The sequence below is a fragment of the Stigmatopora nigra genome, chromosome 21 (assembly GCF_051989575.1).
Source record: "Stigmatopora nigra isolate UIUO_SnigA chromosome 21, RoL_Snig_1.1, whole genome shotgun sequence".
Taxonomy (NCBI): Eukaryota; Metazoa; Chordata; class Actinopteri; order Syngnathiformes; family Syngnathidae; genus Stigmatopora; species Stigmatopora nigra.
Window position 1 is genome coordinate 7,989,650 of NC_135528.1, and position 20,552 is coordinate 8,010,201.

At 41.0% G+C, this 20,552-nt stretch overlaps 2 protein-coding genes across 5 annotated transcripts; both read left to right on the forward strand.

Moving 5' to 3' along the window:
- Nucleotides 1-2,321: 2,321 nt before the first annotated feature.
- On the forward strand, nucleotides 2,322-9,639 carry satb1a (SATB homeobox 1a). Its single transcript, XM_077743698.1, has 10 exons — nucleotides 2,322-2,456; nucleotides 2,581-2,800; nucleotides 3,170-3,473; nucleotides 3,534-3,657; nucleotides 4,246-4,354; nucleotides 4,707-5,215; nucleotides 6,201-6,398; nucleotides 6,948-7,103; nucleotides 7,538-7,738; nucleotides 8,235-9,639. Exons 1-10 carry the CDS (start codon nucleotides 2,382-2,384, stop codon nucleotides 8,943-8,945), a joined length of 2,607 nt encoding a protein of 868 aa, XP_077599824.1. The 5' UTR covers nucleotides 2,322-2,381; the 3' UTR covers nucleotides 8,946-9,639.
- Nucleotides 9,640-9,865: 226 nt separating this feature from the next.
- On the forward strand, nucleotides 9,866-19,988 carry tbc1d5 (TBC1 domain family, member 5). Of its 4 annotated transcripts, none has more exons than XM_077744130.1 (23): nucleotides 9,866-9,907; nucleotides 10,107-10,273; nucleotides 12,159-12,266; nucleotides 12,959-13,013; nucleotides 13,138-13,246; nucleotides 13,342-13,431; nucleotides 13,672-13,746; nucleotides 14,119-14,186; nucleotides 14,260-14,362; nucleotides 14,581-14,669; nucleotides 14,764-14,814; nucleotides 15,150-15,219; nucleotides 15,315-15,487; nucleotides 15,603-15,745; nucleotides 15,937-16,043; nucleotides 16,154-16,239; nucleotides 16,319-16,605; nucleotides 16,679-16,729; nucleotides 17,396-17,592; nucleotides 17,675-17,774; nucleotides 17,861-17,940; nucleotides 18,240-18,443; nucleotides 18,727-19,988. In XM_077744130.1, exons 3-23 carry the CDS (start codon nucleotides 12,167-12,169, stop codon nucleotides 18,952-18,954), a joined length of 2,466 nt encoding a protein of 821 aa, XP_077600256.1. In that variant the 5' UTR covers nucleotides 9,866-9,907; nucleotides 10,107-10,273; nucleotides 12,159-12,166; the 3' UTR covers nucleotides 18,955-19,988. The 4 variants fall into 4 exon arrangements, with proteins under 4 accessions (XP_077600256.1, XP_077600259.1, XP_077600258.1 ...); XM_077744133.1 differs by having other exon boundaries at nucleotides 9,878-9,907; nucleotides 10,193-10,273; XM_077744132.1 differs by having other exon boundaries at nucleotides 9,884-9,907; nucleotides 10,104-10,273.
- The last annotated feature ends 564 nt before the right edge of the window (nucleotides 19,989-20,552 follow it).

Consider the following 20,552-nt stretch of genomic DNA (forward strand, 5'->3'; position numbering starts at 1 on the left):
GAATTGCAGTTCAATGGCAGAAGAAAATTGAGGTAACATGGACCTCTTGTGGAAATGTTGTAATGGTGACTTTTTTTATTCAATCAGTCATTTTCTCTACTGTTTTTTTTTACTCACAGGGGGTGCTGGATCCTATCCCAGAACACTAAGGGCATGAGGCGGATTGTGTGCAAGACTATCGTGGGTATGTACATTTAAATTCTTAATGTACAGACTAATATATGCTTGTTAAAGAATAAGTAAATATAAAATACACTGCTACAGTACATGCAGTAGCCCTTTTTTACAAATTTAGTGAATAGAACAAATGTCAAGTAAGGATTGGGCAATCAAAAAGGGCTATTTTTTAAACTAGATTTTAACGCTGTGCTCAGACGTTTAAAAGCTCTCAAAATTATATTCATGAGAGAGAGTTTAATACCTGAGGGAGACAGTTTAATATCTAAGAGAGAGAGTTTAATATCTAAGAGAGAGAGTTTAATATCTAAGAAAGAGAGTTTAATATCTAAGAGAGAGAGAGAGAGAGTTTAATATCTCAGAGAGAGAGAGAGTGTTTAATATCTCAGAGAGAGAGAGAGTTTAATATCTAAGTACATTTGAGCGGCGCCCAAACGTCCGGTCACGTTTTACCGCTGCTTCCTCGCCATTGTACTTCTTACCAGTCCACAATATCACCTTAATTCCTTCTGACCGTTCCACTATTTAAAAACAAAAAAACAAACAAACTCCTAAGAAGCCCCAGGCTGTGACTCATAGTTCAACTCCAAGTATCCTGACTTTATTAAAAAAGCAAAAAAAAGACATCAGTGAGTGCCTGGAGTGAATGAGTGAGTCAAATTTGACTTGAATCAATTGAAACAGACAGCAGCACCTGAGTAATAAACATCTTACTTTATTATTCACGCAACACTAAATATACTTTGACCCATCTTCATTTTTTTGAGCAAATTGTGGCTTAAGTTAAGTTAAGTTAGGTGAATTTCCAGGGCTAATTGTCAGAGAGAGTCCCCCGAGACGAGTTTGTGCGCTAACATGCTCAGCCATTGTATAATAGCCTCAATTAGCATTTAGCCTGCCAGGCCCATTGACAACATATCAAGGTGGTAATAGAAAAAAATAACACGTAAACGAGTAATATGATGTTACGTGGTTCTATTTTAGTCGGAACGAATGAGGCGGAAGCGGTTGTGATGTTTTCTGGATGAAAAGGCAGCTCGTTCACTTTGTTTCATTAGTCAAATTTGGAAAATGGCTTTACTTTTGGTGATGGATGGCTCATCAAAGTACGTTGAGATACCTGAGGGGAACTTTGACGAGTCATTAGAACACACAGGATTTCCTCTCTCCTTCGGGCAAGGCGGTGTTAATTGAAATTCAATTATTACGCCCTTTAGTACTATCACCCACTACGTATAGTCATTGCAAAGTACTTGAATACTTTTTGTTCCATTTTTCTATTTGAGATATTTGCTATGTTTACATTGACTTTTTTTGGGTGGTAAGATTACTGCAGTAAATGTAGTTAGAGTACTGCAATGGATTATAGTATTATATACTAGTGCATAGTAAATTAAACAGTATATTCCAAAGTACCTACATTTAATATCTTTTAGGTTCCATTTTGGAATTTGAGATATATTTGACTTTTTTTGGTGAGAATATATACAATAAATGTAGTTAAGTGCATCTCCATGAAATATATGAATTGATAGTACTAAAAATACCAACACTGTACTTCCACAACTGCTGCAAAAACAAATTTACTACCCCCCCCTCAATATAAAACAAGTCTTCTATATCCACAATAATATCACATGAGTAAATGAAGGATAACCTACCTTTGTTTCTCATCCACTTTGTTACCATGGAGAGCTCCAATAGCCTAAAGCTAATAATACATACCAGCGTGCACAGCATGCTGCAGAATTTCATAAATAGATTTATGCGCAATTGTCACATTTAATACATTTACGGGGCGCGCTAGTGAATTCATTATTAGACCATATGTTAATGCAGCTGGTGTGTGTATGTGTGTGTGTGTGTGTGCTTTGCTCACCCTCACCCTCACTCCCTCTTTTTCCGCTCTCTCTCTCTCTCTCTCTCTCTCTCTCTCTCCCCGCCAAACAACTGGCCGAGCGTGCACGCCTATAAATAAGATAAGAGCTGGCACTCTGCGGGCTGAACGTACGTATTGTTCTCCGTCTCGTCGCGTCTCCGGCGCGAGGAGGAGGAGGAGCTCCCTGAAGGAGGAACGCTGACATGAGGAGGCTGTTCGGAGGTATGGACCAACTACTTGGGCTGTCTGGGTATCGCCGTTTAAATCGGGTGATCCGTGTTGTGATTATGCGCTTGGCGGGGCGGCGACGGCGGTGTGTCGTGCGATGCTGCGACTAGAAAAGGTTGCTTTGGTCCAAAACTTTCCGGATAAAATACAAGAGGGGATCCTAAACACTCAGGTTTGATCTGTTTGAATTGGGAGAGAAAAATGAGGATGTAAATATGAGCTGTTTTGGTCCGGTTTTTATCACTGTCGGGTTTTTGAGTGTGTGTGTTTCTGTGTGTGTGTGTTTGACTCCACAGATGGACCCCGTGTGTAATGGAGCCAAAAAACAAGAGGGCGCCGATCCCAGTGCAGAAGCCAGACCACCTCCTGCCAAGATGGCCCGTCTGGAGCAGCACGGACTTGGATGCTCGGTGCAGGAAAAGAATAGGCAAGGGAGTCCTGGGACCAAAGAACCCTTTTTGGTCCATAAACCTGCCACGGGGAGGAGTCAGCATCGAAGTGCTCAGCAACCAAGAGGTAGAACCCATTCAGTTTTTGCCTATCCTTCCAATAAGAAAAATGACCTCATTATACATGTACTTTCGACTAGAGGAATACGACTTTATATACACAGGCATGCATTTATGGATTCCATTGGCGGGCCATTACATCAAATTGGAATATTGAACTCATTTGGTTGACATTGATGATGCGAAACGTCCAAGAAATATTAACATATATCATTATGGTAATGTTCAAAAGAGAGTAGTGTATGTTTTTTTGGATGTTATTGTGCACATGTTGTGTTTTACATACTTGCAGTAACAAGACAGTATCATCTTATAGTAAATTCCAGCAATGGTTTTGGTAAAATCCACTTATTAATTTTTTTTCTTACTATCTTAGGAAGCTCCCTCCCCGTCTTCTGCGTGGTGGAATACACGGAAAATCCGTCGGAGGGCGAACGCAAAGACAGCCACGCCGAATTCGTCCTCATCAAGCGCGATCTTCTCTTCAACCAGCTCATCGAGATGGCCTTGCTGTCTCTTGGCTACTCGCCCACCTCCGCCGCCCAGGCCAAAGGTCAAATCCAGGTGGGCCGCTGGAACCCACTGCCCCTCTCCAGCGTGACGGACGCTCCGGACGCCACCGTAGCCGAGATGCTGCAGGACGTCCATCACGTGGTCACACTGAAAATACAGCTTCAGAGGTGGCTCTTTATTTTTAAATTATTATATTTTTACATTTTTTAACACTCTTCTTTTTCCAGTTGTCCCAAACTGGAGGACTTGCCAGCAGAGCAATGGACGCACTCCACGGTTAGGAACTCTCTGAAAGAACTCCTTAAGGACATGAACCAGAGTTCCTTAGCCAAGGAGTGTCCTTTGTCTCAGGTAGGGACATCACCGATAAAGGACAAACCATGTGGACCAATCGTGGGAGTCAAAAATAGGTTAAACTAGCATTTTCCCATTTACGACGCCATTTTTTTCCTCCAAATACATTAATTATCAAGCTAATCTGTTATTCCCTCAAGGTTTAGGACACCTAAAAGATAAGAAAAAAATGTCTTCCTATCTCCCTCCCATCTTTCTCCTATTCCGTCCATCTCAGTTGGTGTTCAGATCTGATATGGGATGCCAACTCCAACCTCCCCCAGCCTCTCCTCACTTAAAGCCCCATCCCGACTAGTTTCAAGACTGGGATTAAAATAAATATGAGAAGATGAAAGGTGTAATCAGATGTAAAGATTGCGCGGAAATAGTCTTGGGGGACGAAAGAGAGAGAGGCGCTTTGTGTCACATGACCCGGGATGGCACGCACAATGCCGTATGCATGCGCTTTTTATTATTCTGTTTACCTTTGGGTGCTTTTTTTAATAATGTGGACATGGGTTTTTAATATGGGAAAGTAGGTGGAGGACCTGGAATGACATAATGTGGCTGGCTAACGTTTTTATTGTTCTTTTCTGTGTGTTTCAGAGCATGATATCGTCCATCGTCAATTGCACGTATTACGCCAACGTCTCGTCGGCCAAATGTCATGAGTTTGGACGCTGGTACAAACACTTCAAGACGACTAAAAACAACAGTAAGGCGCTGGGAAAAATTTAATGTTTTCATGTTGATTGGATATTGTATACACTAATTTGTAGGATTATTTTAAATTTTAAAAATGGTTTCACTTAGTTTTACTTTAAGAGAGGTTATAAAAAACCTGACAAATAAAGATAATGTCTAAATATAGATTTTTATTAATTTATTTGATAGCTACACTTTGAATATTGTGCCACACACAGTACTCAATTTGAAAGAATTACATCTGAATACACAGAGTATACAGCGTATGTTGCCATGTTCAAAATTCAGTTTTTTTTGTTCTTTTTTAAAAACAAAAAGTCCAGACCACATTTGAACCTTGCCATGTTTTATTTCTCCTCCAGAAACGGAAATCTTTAACGACCAATCCTCCCACAATCCCAACGCACCGCAGCCCATAACGGGCAACGCACCAGACCAGACCTCCAGCCTCATTCACCTCCACGGAGGACCCCCCGTTGTGGCCCCCGCCGCGCCCCCCAGCACGACCCCCGCCCACAACATTGTCAACCCCGGGCTCCTAACCCAAACCCTGAGCAGATCCCAGCAACAAGTCATGACCCAAATCCTAAACCAGCAATACGCCGTCCGCCTGATGCTGGCGGGCCAGGGTCTCTCCCCGGGCCCTCAACAATTCCTGGGTCACGCCAGGTCACCCAGCAAAGTCTTCCCCAAAGAGCAGCAACCCCCTCAGCCAGACGGCGGCACGCCCGGCCAACCTCAGACGGCATCCGGGTCCGGCCTGGCTTCGGTGGACGTCCCCAACGGCATCTACCACTGCGTTCGCGAGGAGATGAAGCGAGCTGGCATTTCTCAAGCCGTCTTCGCCCGCGTGGCTTTCAACAGGACGCAGGTAGGAAGATGTTTGGCACTTTGGCGTGGCCTTTGCCGCAATGCCCTCCCCCCCCACACTCCTCCATTTGCATGTGCGAGGGAGTCCGTGCCAGCTCTCTGCAGTGAAAATCCAGTGCCAACACTGGAGCAGATGCTACCCGATCGCTAGCCCTTTTCGTCCGCACGCCGTTCTCGAGACGCTTTAACCAAATTGTTGATTAATTTCATGATAATTCGATCGTTCCATCAAAATAGATTGGACGCCTATTGCCAAAAACATCACAAAAACAAGATCATTGAATTCCAGTTGAATTGAATTGAATGTTTATTGCCTTCAGTGGCAGTGAAGGAGTTAAAAAGCCACATTAGCCGATTCCACTTTACATTCAGCAGCACACCCAGCCAAAGAAAATAGGCCTCAAAGGACGCTCGTTAATATTATTATCATCATTATCATTTTCATCACAATAAGGAGAGCTGGCTATTATCTCCTACTATTGCTTGTGTTTCCCATTTGCCAACTGTCACACATTCAAGATGGCGTCTGTCCAAAAAAAGGGGAGGCTGGCATTGTCAACCACAATCCCACGACCGTACGACTCGGAAGCTCCTTTCCCAGTCCGGGCATGAAATATCATTTCTTTTCAGGAAGGAAAAATCCTTGGAATCGGAATAATTGGCTCACAATCATTGGCGGCTTTGGAAAACTAAACGGCGGCGACGTGATTGGTTAAATTAGATGCAGAGATGAATAGAAGAGGGGATTGGAATCTAAATCATATAGATGAGAAGCATTGATAAGAGCTATTGTGATCAGCCACGAGAAGCGGCCAACGGTTGATAAATACTTAATGGTGCGCATTTCCAAATGGATGATTAAGAAGGAGAAAGAAAGAAAGAAAGAAAGGAGACACAATTTGGACTCCATTTCATCTTCTACATAACCCGCATCGTCGGATTTAAGCCATTTTTTTTTGATGAATTAATTTGTGTTTTTATACTAGGGCCTGTTGTCGGAGATTCTACGAAAGGAGGAGGAGCCTAAAAATGCCTCGCAGTCCCTCCTGGTTAACCTGCGGGCCATGTACGGATTCCTGCAACTGCCCGAGGTGGAACGAGAGCGTTTATACCAAGAGGAGAAAGAACGAAGTCTGACCGGATTGACGCCAAGTTGCAACAATACGCCGCCCAGATGCCCTCAGGTTTTTAAAAATTATATATATAAAAAAAACGTGCCATAAAACCAAATCATCATTGCGCTAATTATGCCGTACTCTGGCCTTATTGGCTTTATTATTTCAGGCTACCACTGCAATGCGAATATATCGCTTACTTTATAATGTACGACACCATTGAGATGACTAAGATTATATTAAAACCATAAGTTTAGATATTTTTTTATGCTCAGAGTCAATGCTTTTAAGGGAATGCCAAGATACAAACAATGAGCAATAAAGCTCAATTAGCCCAGTTGGTTTATGCTTCCAAACTCCCGGGCTCCATTGCCATGGTAACAGCACATTGCTGATTATTATAGGAGCACATAAACGCATGTACAAAGTGCATTTGTTTAAAAACAGCATTCAAAAATGTATAAAATGACTCAAATTAGAGAAAAATTCAAATTATGGGTGCTCATATTAGAAAATTTGGGGTTTTGTGCAAATGTAAAGACCATAAATGTACTTTTTAATGACTTTTATTATATTGCTTGGCCAGAATATTCAATTTAATTTTCTTCTTTCCATCAGGCCAGACTGTCACCAGTTTTAATCGACAGATGCGTGAGGACGGACAGTTGTGTTCTCAACGTCAGTGCGTCCATTTATGAGGAAATTCAACACGAAATGAGGCGGGCCAAAGTATCGCAGGCTATGTTCGCCAAGGTGGCTGCTTCCAAGAGTCAGGTATTCATTTATATACTTTTATATATGCAAATACAGCATAATGCTTATTATTCTCCTATTTTCTGGCAGCCCCATAAGCGTGTTATTGCTTTTCTTTGAAAGATCATTTCCTAGCGGGGAATGAAAGCAAGGTTCTTTTCGTCTCGTCCACGTCAAAGTGCGCGGAGGTCATTCCGCGGTCATCCATGAGAAAAGCAGATGGTCCAGTCTAATAATATAATATAATATTTCTATTTACCTCTCTTAAGAGGCTGTTTGGCAGACTGGGTTGGCCTTCTATCTCCACTTTGCATCTGGATGGCATGGTGTGCCACTGTTGGGCCAGCGCCATGTTGTTTTTGTGTCACAAATGCCAGCTAGAAAGAAAAAAAAAAAGGAAAAGTCTATTCATTCTCCTAATATGTCGATTATTTGTGCATTTTTGTCCGAAAAAGGGTTGGTTGTGCGAACTGCTTCGTTGGAAGGAAGATCCCAGTCCGGAGAACCGAACCCTATGGGATAATTTGTGCATGATTCGCCGTTTCCTGAGCCTGCCGCAGATGGAAAGAGACGCCATTTACGAGCAAGAGAGCGCCAACGGCTCGGTGCTAAACTGCAACGAGAAGCGGACTTTGCTGGGGAACGAAAATGTCATGGTAAGGAATACACAACAAAAAATAATAGCATGTAGCTGTTGATTTATTATTCCATTTCATCACTGTATGGATTCAAATGCCTGTGTTTTAGCTGCAAATGCATAAATGATTATTTTGATAGTTGATTAATCACCATTTTTATGCACTGGAAGCAAAAACTATTCATTGAGAAAAGTTTCTATATGAATATAATGTCAATAATCCTTCTGCTTTCATTGAAAACTAAAGAAATTATTGTATTTATATATTTTTTAATATATTTAGTTTTTCTTTTTCATAGGAGAAATACAAATTTGAAATTAAATACCATGTTTTCTTTTTGCCTTTTTAAATAGAAAACAGCAAAACAATAATCAAATATATTTAACACTATTTTCTTTTAAAAGGATAAAAAAGTGGATTTTCAGATGAAAAAAAAATATCTGGTATAATATCTCATCAAAATACACCTTAAATTTCTTATGGATGGATAGAAAAACATGTTTTTTTGTTCTAGTATCAACGCAACGGTGTGATGTTTCAGCAATACCAGCAGCCCCAAGCCCACCAACCTCTCCATCCGGAAGCAGGCCCTCATTCATCACCACGGCAACCGTGCACCGCCTCTCCCGCCGAGCTGGAGACGGCCCACAGCTGGGGGCTTTTCGGGGTCGGCGCCCAAGAGCGGGGCGACCCGGCCGAAGGAGAAAACCAGTGGGGTTACCCTCCAAACGAAGAAGGTCAAAGTGGAGAGAACGTCAAGGATGAAAAAATGGCCCAGAAACTGGAGTGGGGCGTCGGCCAAGTCCAGGAAATGGGATTAGAAGTATCCCACGAAGCTTTGGGGATTCTGCGGAGCTTCAGCCAAGACGTGGGCCTCAACCCCGACGAAGAGGCCGTCCATACTTTGTCGGCTCAGCTGGACTTGCCCAAGCACATCATCCGAGGCTTTTTCGACAGCCAAGATCTGGTGGGAGGACGAGCCCACCAACAGTGCTGTGGTCAGATCTTCAAGCACAGACAGGAGAGTCGCCCTCTTCTAAGAACTGAGGAACTCAAGACGGAAATGGCGGCCATATGCCACGAGGAAGAAGAAGAGGAGAAAAAACTAGACTTGATTGGAATGATGACATTCAAAGGGTTTGACATGAGCACTCAAACCATCCCAACAATGAAGGGAGAAGACCACCAGGCCACGTTGGATGCCGTCAATAATCCCAAACTATAATAATATTTTTTTCAGGACTTTATCTCCATTTGTTTGGAGACCTTATCTCCATTGACGTCCAATCAGGTTGGACATCTCTATTACTATTGTAGCAAGCATTTAGAAGTCCCATTTTTCTATTTATATGTGTGTAAATGAGCTAATTTTTAATATATCTACAGTTATGTTTTCCTCATTACTCGCAGATTGAACTGAAAGGCTTAAACTGCAAAGCCTCATTTCTTTGCCGGATAATTACATTGCAGATGTTTCCATGGCAATACTTTCCAGAAATGGAAAAATCCTCATCAATAATATTAGCGATAATAACAGCAATGATGGCCAGCGTCGGCAAGGGCGCGGACGCCATTGTTTCTTTCATAATGCAAGGCTTTCCCCCCCCCGAATGTTAGCAATGTGGAGTGTTTGTCTTGTGTAGAATGTGTTCGTCAAAGCTCATTTTGCAGAAATGGAGGTAATTAAGAATTCATAAAGCTGTCCAGATGAACATTAAGCCGTAAAGTAGAGCCACTTATATGCTTATGGCTTTGGCGTTTTGAGCAATGCGAGGCAGTCAAATAAGAAATCTTGATAAATGCAGACATATTGTGTTTAATCTCCTATTACATTTATGCTCCATATTTGATAAACACAACCATATTTGCAGATTGGGTGGCATCATTTTTTTGTCAAAATAAAATACATTTGAAAATTATTTTTTTGTAAATTGTTTTAGTAGGTGTCAATGTTTCATATGTGTATTTCAGGGTTTTTTCCACTAATAAAAATTGTGCCTTTTTCAAGTAACTATTATGGGGCTATTTTTCGTTCAACATAGAATCACATAAAATAGATCATGTAACTTCAATTCCCCCGACGCAAGATGGCCCCCAATGACTTATACTTCCGCCTGCACCTTTATAAATCTAGTTTTTATATGTTCTATCTATAGGAGCGCACGTGCATTTCGCTCAGCGTCCCTGGTGAGTACGACGCAATTAGTTCCAGTCCATACTGATTGTTTATAAACCTCTCATCGCACTTCGGCAAATGTTAGTAAAACTGCGATCTAGTGTTGCAAATGTTACATAGCAAGTCCATGTTGTATTGCATTCGCTAAAATGATCTTTAACTTGGGTTACTTGGAAATCACGTTCACCTGGTGTCGTCCTGTGTCAGCAGTCTAGTCACGTGACAAGTCAGCTGGGCTCCCTGCACATCCTGACTTCCCCGCGAGTGTTTACAAAGCTTCATCTCTCACCAAACAGACGAAATCGGACTTTTCCACCAACAGAACACCATCGGCGACATGATCGCGTCTGAACAAACTACCATCTTGTAATACCTGAGTGAGTATTTTCATTACAGGAGTGATCTTGCCCCGACTTGTAGCTTTAGCCGACGGCAATGTTAGCGAGCCGTGTGTGGCGGAAGTAAGGACAGGCCGTGCAAAAGGCTGTGCTAAAACTACGTTAGCATTTTGACGTTTGCCAGATTTTGATTTACCTAATAACACGCGTGAGGTGTATTTGTCATGTGATCGCAATCAAATATTATTTTTGCGCCAGGCTAGTTATTTATTTGTGCAACGTCTTGATGTCAATACGAAAGTGCAGACTGCGGTCAAGCCAGCGCACTTTCGCGTTTTCGTGGTCAAATGTGCGGACGCCCAAAATAGTTTGCCCGCTTAGTCCAAGCATTACGGTGATTCCATTCAAAACAAAAGAGTAGCGACGCAGTGCAGAATTCGCTTTTAAACCATCTAAAATACCCAACAGTCAAAATAACATCACCCCATAGCTCCTAATTTAAAAATAAAGTAGTTCCATTAAAAATAAAAACACTACACCAAGTACAATATGTGAATCCCCCTGAATGCTTTTTTTTGTGTACTCAGTGATCAAACTATTTTTAATAATGAGATGTATTTCATGCACATCCAGATTGAAAATAGTACTAATTCTAAGACCAAACAAGAAAATATTTTAATAACAGCACTTAACATTGATGATTTGTCAACATTGCCTAAACATAATATTGTGATCTTTATTCAATAGAGGCATTTTGTTTGGTTGCAACATGTGATGGAGAAAATGCTTGTTTAGTTGTGTATTTTTTTATGTTTTTTGAATTGAATCTGTTGTGATCGATCACGATATTTTCCAGGCTTAAGATCCCGTACTTGTTCTCGGCCTCTTTTGGAGCATGTGACTGGCCCAAATCGGCTCTTAGCGTCGTATTGAAAGAAAGGCATGTGAGTTTTGTTTAGCCAGGGTATTTTGCCATGTTTTGGGTATTTTACTGTGAGATGAATCAACTTTTTTTTTTTAAAAGAAGAAAAAGTCTTCATCAGCTGAGGTTGGCAGCAATTCCTCTAAAAATATGAACTTTTTCTCAGTATAACGTCGTCCCAGCACCTCCGACGGGCCAAAGAATTTTCAGAACAAGCTTTGCCTTGTCCTTTATCACGTCACCCAACACTGAACACTGCTTCTCTCTTTTATCAGATGTCTGTTTGTCCAGGAGGAAAGAAGCAGTACTTTTAACTTTGCAATATAACGAGGTGAAACCCCTGAACGGTCGGTCAGCTGATTTGTCCGAGATTGCGATGCCGCGGCTTTAATGGAGCGGAAACGTGAGGTTTAAGGTGTTTGCCGCTAATGTTAAAATAAAAAAAGAGATATGATAAAAAGTCGGCTTTATTTGTTCAAGAAGGAAAAAAATCAAGTAAAACAGGCACCTATAAAATCCATTTTTTTAATTCAAAAATCTCAGTGCAGTGGTTCAGTTTTACCAAGTTATAAATTAATTTAGAGTGCTAGTGTTGAATTACAGATCCAAATTTTTTCCATATACAATATTTCTATACAATTCTGGCCTAGCGTTCCCTTTACGCGGTTAATAGGTTTAAGAGATTCTTTTGTTGTCTTATTTCCACAATTAATAAATGGAAAGAGCGTAGCCGCGCTATTTTCTCGGCCCTCGTATTAAGACAAAGCGTTTTCATAAACGCCGCATAATCCCACGCCGGATAAAGACTGCAAGCAGAATTGCTTAACCTAGATTGCCTTTGTTCTCGGGAAAAAGTTCTCCGACGAGACTTGACTTTTTCTGGCAACGGATCATCTTTCGTTCAATCCATTGGAAGGATTTTTTTCTCTTTGGCGGCAGTTAGGAATGGCGACAAGTGTGGTAGTGATGATGGTGTTTGATTATGATGATGGTCTGTTTCAGATTGGGCCATGCAGCACCCCAACTTTGAAACCCGCCATCCACTGCAGGCAGATGAGCAGCAGGAAACGGGATTCGACCCCCTGGACAATATCGTCACAGACCAAAACAGTAGGTCATTTTATCATTAGATTCGGTTTCAAACAGCTACACAAAAAAAGTACTTAGAAAATTCAGTTCTTAGTCATTATTCTGAAGTATGTTTTCAGTCATGTTGTCATTTGAAGTTAGTTGCGCTATCCAGCGGGTGTCGTGGGCGACATAAAACGTGGCACTGATGAATATTCATCCCGAGCGTCCCCACGGAATGATGCACTGCCGCAATTAATGTTGATAGACAGCTTCTTGACACCAAGGCGCGTTCACCTGCAATTCAAATTAAACGTATTATACCAACAGTAAAGACAAAGAGCACTCTTTAACCCTTTCATTTACCTCCTTGGCTGCTATTGACAGGGTTTCGGCGACCAATCCATTCTGATTGGGAGGGTCACATGACATTTTTTTCTTATGAAAGAGTTAAATGACTTTCTTTCTTATCTACATCATTTTTCTACTCTACCAAATATTAACAATATGACCCAAAATATGCTGCCCAATTATTATGCTCATTTTGAGACTTCACTTTTCAAAATGACCAAATATTGCCTCTTGTCCAATAGAGTTAAATTACAGCAATGTTGATTCTATTTTTTTCCTCCCCCATCTGTGCTCTATTAAAATACTAAATAAATAAATAACATGGATGTTTATTTTTTTGACTCCCCTTAGCTACCATCTTCTGACTTTACTTGTCTCAACAGGAGGCTCCTTGGATGACATCACTGACTCTTCTCCGTCAACCTTCCTCTCATACAGGTGAGCGTCTGCAATGTTTGTGGGCCCTGCTTCGGCACCCCTGGCCTCTGGCTTTTTTTTTTTACCGCCACTTGTCACTTGAGATGAATAACAACCGGAGATGCTCGTAAATCTGCTCTTGCAGGAAAGAATGGGACGACTTGTTCCTCAACGGTAATTACCTGGCCAAGATCCGGCAGGCCGGCGTCGGCGGTCGACTGAGGAGCAGCCGATTTCGAAGCGTCTGCTGGAAGGTAGCCTCGGAGCGCCCCGTCAAATCAGAGCGCCGCAGTTTTTAGTCGGAAATTGCTACATATGTATGTATACTTAGTGTTTTGGCTCCTCCCAGTTGTATTTAGAGGCTCTCCCTGAAGACAAAAGTCAGTGGATCCACAAAACCAAAGAGCTTCGGGCCCAGTATGAGAAAATTAAAGAAATGGTGAGTGATTTTTTTAGGAAACTATCCTACTTTTTTGCCCAAAAAAGCATTAAACCATTTGTTATTGTTGTTATTTTTTTTGCAAAAGAATTCAAGGCAATTGTCGAAGGTTGAACTTAATGGAATAATTCAGCATTTTACCAGGAATTAATGACAATTTAGTCAACGCATCTACTTAATGTACTATAATATACTTCTATATCATTTTTGTTTATTTTATTTTTATTTTTTTTGCCACAGCACATCACAAACCCTCGCAAGGCTGCCGGCCAACAAGATTTGGTGGTAAATAACCCACTGTCCCAAGATGAAGGGGTAACTAAACTAAATCTATACATAGCTGTTTTTATCTATTTATTTTTGAGTGACTGTTTTTTTTTTTTTTTTAGTCTGCCAGTTACTTACTCCCTCCAGACTCTTTAGGCGACTTGATTACTTAGTATTTCTTTATTGCTTCATTAGCAGCCCCGAGTAAGTCATTAGTCAGTGTTTAACTCTTTAATGGTGATAGAGGACCAAATTGTTTACTATTTTGTATATTCATTGTCTAGTATTCTATTTATTTTCACATTTAATGGTTCTACCTTTTTTGAGATAACACTTATGTCTACTAGTGATTATCTCATTTAGATATATTTGTTATTTACCAACAATTTCTTGAAATATATACATTTTTTGTCCATCCAGAGCTTATGGAACAAGTTCTTCCAGGATAAAGAGTTAAAGGGGATGATAAAACAAGACGTACTGAGAACGTAGGTAACAATTTTATGGACTTTAGTTTGCATTTCCATCATTGTCATGATTTTCTCTTTGATTTTTTTCAAGGTTTCCCGAGATTCATTACTTCCAGGATAACGACGTGAGGACCAAATTGACGGATATTCTCTTTTGCTACGCTAGAGAAAATGAACAGTTGCTTTATAAACAGGTGAGGAGTGTCTTTGGATTTTGTTTTCTGGCAAAATAGAAGTGACACATGGGCCGGCAGCCGCTAACAATATCTAAATTAAAGCTGTCGTTTTGGATTACAAAGCTCGTGCATCACTATTAAAGGATGAGTGAGCACAAATGAAGCGGGATTTTCTCTCCCATGGAAAAAAAAAAAAGGGTCTCACCCTTGGTTTTTTTCCTGATAATTGTCCATAGGGGATGCACGAATTGCTGGCGCCCATCGTTTTCGTGCTTCACTGCGACCATCAAGCCTTCCAACATGCCAGCGAGACCGCCAATCCCAGGTCTTGTCAAATTATGTATTTTTTGGGGTGGTTTTCTAGATTATCTTGGATTTTTTGGGGTTTTTTTACAAGCAAATCTCCTTTTTCCCCACAGTGAGGAGATGAAATGCCTGTTGAATCCACTTTACCTTGAACATGATGCCTAGTGAGTATAAAACAGAAACACTCTTTAGTTGTCATCAAAGTGCCAAATCTTATATTTTTCTCATTTTTTCTGTAATGTTTTTAAAAGTAAATGATAAATTTACATGTTTTTTCAATACTAAACTGAATGAAAACAAATACACTCTGCTTAAGGCTCTCATACCATATAACACATGCAAATATGCATTTAAAAAAAACATTTTTCAAAGAGTGACTTTTATTAAAGCTGTTTTTATATAAAAGACTGCATTAATCTTTTCACATCACACTCACCACCAAATAGGACGTCAATTTCCGTCATTAGTACTGTCACATGACCTGTTATCTCTTCTTTAGTGCACTTTTCTCTCTGCTGATGGAAACGGCAGAACCGTGGTTTTCCTGCTATGAGCGAGAAGTCAGGCGGGTAAGTTGCATGTTATGATCTCTAAAGTTATTTTTTTAAGCATTTTGTTGTCATGCTTCATAAGCAATGTGACTTTTTTTTTATGTTGCCTGAAGGGTAAAGAAGAAATGCTTAGCAGCATCCCCTTTGCACGGCCTCAAGACATGGGCCCGTCTGTAGCCATTGTCACCAAAGTCAACCGCATCCAAGATCTGTTGGTGAAAAAACACGATGTGGAGCTTCACATGCATCTCAACCGGCTAGAAATCGCACCGCAAATCTATGGAATGTAAGTTCCAACATCAATTTCACAAGAGAAAAAAAATCTGGCTCATGTTTGCCAACATACTGCTAAACAGACATTCCCCAAAAAATGAGAATTGTGTTTTCTATGTTCCCTTTAGCCGCTGGGTACGTTTGCTGTTTGGCCGGGAATTCCCGCTTCAGGACCTTCTGGTGGTTTGGGACGCCCTCTTCGCTGACAGCATCACTTTAGACCTGGTGGATTACGTCTTTGTGGCCATGTTGCTGTATATCCGAGACGCATGTATGCTCCTAAATGCTAGCATTTTTAGATTCTCATGTAATGTAAATGTACTTAGATATTAAAGTCACTCCCATGAATATAATTTTGAGAGCTGGCTTCAACAATAAACTCTCTGTCACCATTTTGACTGGTGACCAAAAGTGTTAGCACCCTCCTTTAGTATATTCTAAAATGCTCCTTGTCTTTTTCAGTGATTGCCAGCAATTTCCAAACCTGCCTGGGCCTCCTCATGCACTACCCCCCACTGGGTGACATCAACTCTCTGCTCCAGAAAGCTCTCTTTCTCCGAGATCCCAGAGTAAGAACCAACCAAATAACGCTCCCCCTCGTTCTTTCCCCAGTAACATTGAGTGCTGGTAATCTGCCAATTGTTAAACACACACACTATCATTTTCCCACTTTTTACAGAACCATCCCCGACCCGTCAACTACAGATTCCAGCAAAATCTAGATTACTACAAAACCCGAGGAGCCGACCTGATGAACAAAACACGGTAAAAGACACATCTTTCAATGTGCAATTTGACTTTGGAGTTGAACTGACAACTCTGTGAATTTTTTCTTCCTTTGTAGAAGTTCCAGCACAAGAGGCACCCCCCTCAACATCAACAAAGTGTCCACTAGTTTGCTCAACTTTGGCCGAAAGCTCATCTCTCCGGCCATATCGTCAGGCGCCGCCACCGCCGGCGCGTCACCCAACAGCGAGATCCGCTCCACCTCGCCACCCGCTTCCACCACGGCGCCCCCTTTAGCGCACCCCCTCGTCGAAGCCGGCACCGCCCCGGGACCTCCGCCCCCGAGCCGCTCGCAGCATTACCGTCTTCTAAAATCGGAGAGCATGCCTGTCCACCTCAGTAAAGGTGCGTCACGATTATTATTTTTTAATAATAATGTAAACACTTTGCAGTATTTTGACTATACTTTGTATATTAGATGTGATTTCTGGTGGAGCATCTCATCTGGCCACGCAAAGAGACAAGCAAGGTAAAAAAAAGCATTTGAAAGCACCCTTTTTAGTGCCTTTTTCATGTTGTTTTTGTAGTAGCAAGTACTTAACAGCAGAGGGAAGTGACAGACAAGTAAAGTGATTGAATAAAATGGCCTAGTATTTGTTAGTTGCTTTAACCCTTTGGCTGTAAAATTGCATTTTAATGTTTTTGATATGATCTATTTCCTTCTTTTGCCTTATTTTTTGATTATTTTTTTTGGATACAACTACTCATCCAAAATAGCAATATTAGCTTTCTGAGATCATGCCTATTTTTAGTCTGAATATTTTTTACTTCAAAAATGAAGTTTTTAGAATTTAAAATCAAATTTTGTCCATATTTGTCAATTATTTTTAGGCAGTCAAAGGTTCAAAGCTACATAATATACTGTTTTATTTTATATACTATGTAGTATTCTTTCCTATTATATACACGCATGTTTATCTATTACTACTGCCATTTTTTATACTCCACTCTAAACAGTACCCACAACATTGGAAAAGAGAAATTTGTGTTTATACCATTTTTAATGTGATCCTCATTTGTTTACAAAGTGCAGGTTTCAAGGCTTGGTAGCAGCTGTAATGATATGATTTGCTGACTGGATGTCATTGAGACTCGACAGTTGACGTGGAGGTCATGTTTTTTTTCTTTTTTTCAGGCCTAATCGCCAGGAGGCTCAGTTCAGAAAACGTTTCCGCCGGTCATTCGGCCGCCTCGCCGCCCCCGGCGCTCTCCAGGGGAGGCAGCGACTTGAGTGCTTCGTCGCCGCCTCCCTTCTCCTCAGCCAAGAAAGAGTCCTTTTTCCACATCACTCGCTCGCGTTCCCACAGCAAAAGCATGTCCAGGAAGGAAACGGTGAGGACCGAGAGACACTCTGGCATCCTTTGCCTTCTCCTTTTTCTTTTTTTTTTTTAAAGATTTATTTACCGGTTGACAGGAGGACGATTTGGAGGCCCAAGTGTCCTTCCTGCAGGGACAGATCAACGACCTGGAGGCCATGAGCAAATATTGTGCTAAGATGATGAATAGTCATATTTGTAAGTCAAGCCCACCACTGTTTAAAAATGCACATTTGGGAAAGTTGTATGTATCCCTCCTCGAGTGTGAAATTTAATCTTTTTAGGTAAAATCCAGGATGTTATTTTGCAAGAACACTTGGCCAAAGAAGATGAAGTTCTTGTTTCGTTAGCAGGGCTCAAGCAGGTGAGAAATCCAGTTTATTAAGACACAAACACTTGATTACTTTTCGACTGGTTTAGTTACAAAATGATCAATAACAAGGAAATAACTGCCAATTGAGGCAATTTCTCATTAGAAAATAATAGATATTTGTAACAGAGGCATTTTTTTGAAGTACCAGCAGCAATTTTGTCAATAACAGTAAGAAATTATATTATTAAATGGATGCGCAATGGGATTCAGCATCTGTAAAAGTTGAGTTTCTTTAGTTTAATTTTTTTTTACTCTGCAAACTAATTGTTCATTCCTCAACTCCTTTGCAGATTAAAGATATCCTCAAGGGCTCACTGCGCTTTAACCAGAGCCAGTTGGAGGCCGGCGAAAACATAGAGATCAAAATTGCCGACGACCATTACACCTTGTCGGCCAAGTCCGCCGCCGCGGCCAGCGGGATTGGGCGTGGCCCCGGAGGAGACGCCATCAAGATGGCAAGCGAAGAGGAGGAGCCAACCGTCACGCCGCCAGAGGTGCATTGGCCATGACACTACGGCAAGAATGAATGTTTTTCGATTAAATTCAGATGGAAATATTCACTTTTGACTGCTGCTATCAATTTTTGTCCAAATCTTACCCACAGTTAACATTTCTTTTTGTAGGTTTAGTGACTTGCTTAATTCCAAAACATATTTACCTTTTAAAAATGTTGAGCAGAAAATAGCATGCTTTAGTCGTCGATAAATTAGAAAAAGATGATGAGATGACTCCATTTTGAAACAGTCCAAGACTGACTGTCCTCTCCCATTTGTCCAGGTGCCGCCCCAATCTAAGAACTGGGAAGAATACATTGTGGTTTCTCAGGATGGCGACCTGCATGGGGCGGGCAGGCGAGGTCGTGGCCCGGTGCGCATGGAGCCCGAGGGGGCGGCGGGGACCTTCGCCGACCCCCTGACGGCACCCGGGGTGTCGGGATCGTCCAGCCCGGACGAAGGCTCCACCAACAGCTCTGACTTCACCATTGTCACCCCCAGTGACTTTTGAACAAGTAAAACACTCGCCTACAGCGCCGCCCATTTTATCTCCTCGCCAGCTTGTCCAAATCCCTAAGACTTGGTGTCACCATGGTGACCTTTTTGAGAAGCTGCTACTCTTTTAGAAAGTTGGACATGTGGACCGTGGCCATTTTCAGTACTGTTTAAGTGGAAGGGTTCAGTGCTATTTTGACTTATCAGTCACTCTTCCTCCATTTTTCCTCCTAGTCAAGTAGATGTCATATTGAAATCCTTAACTTGACGGAGCTAAATTGACCCTTTTTTTGGTGTTTTTTTTGACACAATTTAGCATGTTTTATCTGTAGAACCCAAGTGGTGTAAAACATGCGGTCCGGGGGCCATTTGGGGTGCCTGGAATAACATTTTGAGGTCCCCAATTGACATCTATGTTGTTTGCCACCGCCAATCAAAAAGTTTTAATCAATTTAAAATAACAACTAGTACAGAATGACAAAAGGACATGTTAAAAAATATTTGGCCTTCATTTTTTTTCCACTCTTAAGACTAATGTTCACTCACTAATTGGGCTTTTTAAGTCAAATAAATTGTCACCCATTTGTTAAATTTTTTTTAAAGCAGGCACATTATCTGGACTTAAAATTGATATTTGCACCAAAACAACACTTTTGAATAACTCACGTTAGGGCACTGGTATTTCAAGGTGGCACTGTAGCGATTTCCACCTTTTATTTTTTCTTTTTTTTGTTGCTGAGGCCAAATAATGACTGCATGCTTTCCCCTTTTTTTGTATCATAATTTTGTTCCATCGCACTGTAATTTTTTTGTGTCCTCCAGAGGACATTTGTCATTAGGAATGAAGAACAATGTACTCCTGATCAAGGAAGCGTTCTCTTCCGTCCTCTAGTGCCTCTTAGCCTAATTTTATTTTAACCAAACAGTCTTACTGTGATATTATTCCTTTTTTTTTACCTTCAAGTCTGTCATGGCTTTCCAAAAATGACGAAATGTCTTCCAATCCTTACCATTATTCCCTCCAAATAAAAATCAGGTTACCTACTGAAATCAACGTATGTTTGTCCTAATTTAAACCTAAAAAAAGATGTCAAGTGTAGTTCTTTTGAAAACAATTTTAATTCCATTTCCACTGAAGGTTTTCATGGACCGCACAGATGGAGTGGGAATGTAGTAATGTTATGTAAAATACTCTTTTACGGTAAAAGGAAAGAACATCTTGGTAATAAAATACTGTACAATATTTTGCACGCAAAGGAAGCGAGTACACAGAAGGCAGACATTGACTAGGCAGCGATGGGGAAAAAAGACGTCGAGCTATAGTCAGACTGCGGCAGAACAGGTGAGTTTGAAAAAATTAAAGCAGGGGTGGCTGATTCCAGTCTTCAAAAACCGCTATCCTGTCTATGGAAAAGAGACTGGATAGTGGCACTTGAGGACTGGACTTGGTCACCCTTGATGTGTAGTAAGGCTTTTTCTTCACAAATGACTATGTATAGTAAGGCGTCTTTTCTTTAGCCTAATTGTAAACTTGTTGTGCAGACTATTTTAATGTTTGGTCACTTTGACTAGTGAGAATTGTTTCACTATTTTTCTGTTTGAGCTGAAAAGTAG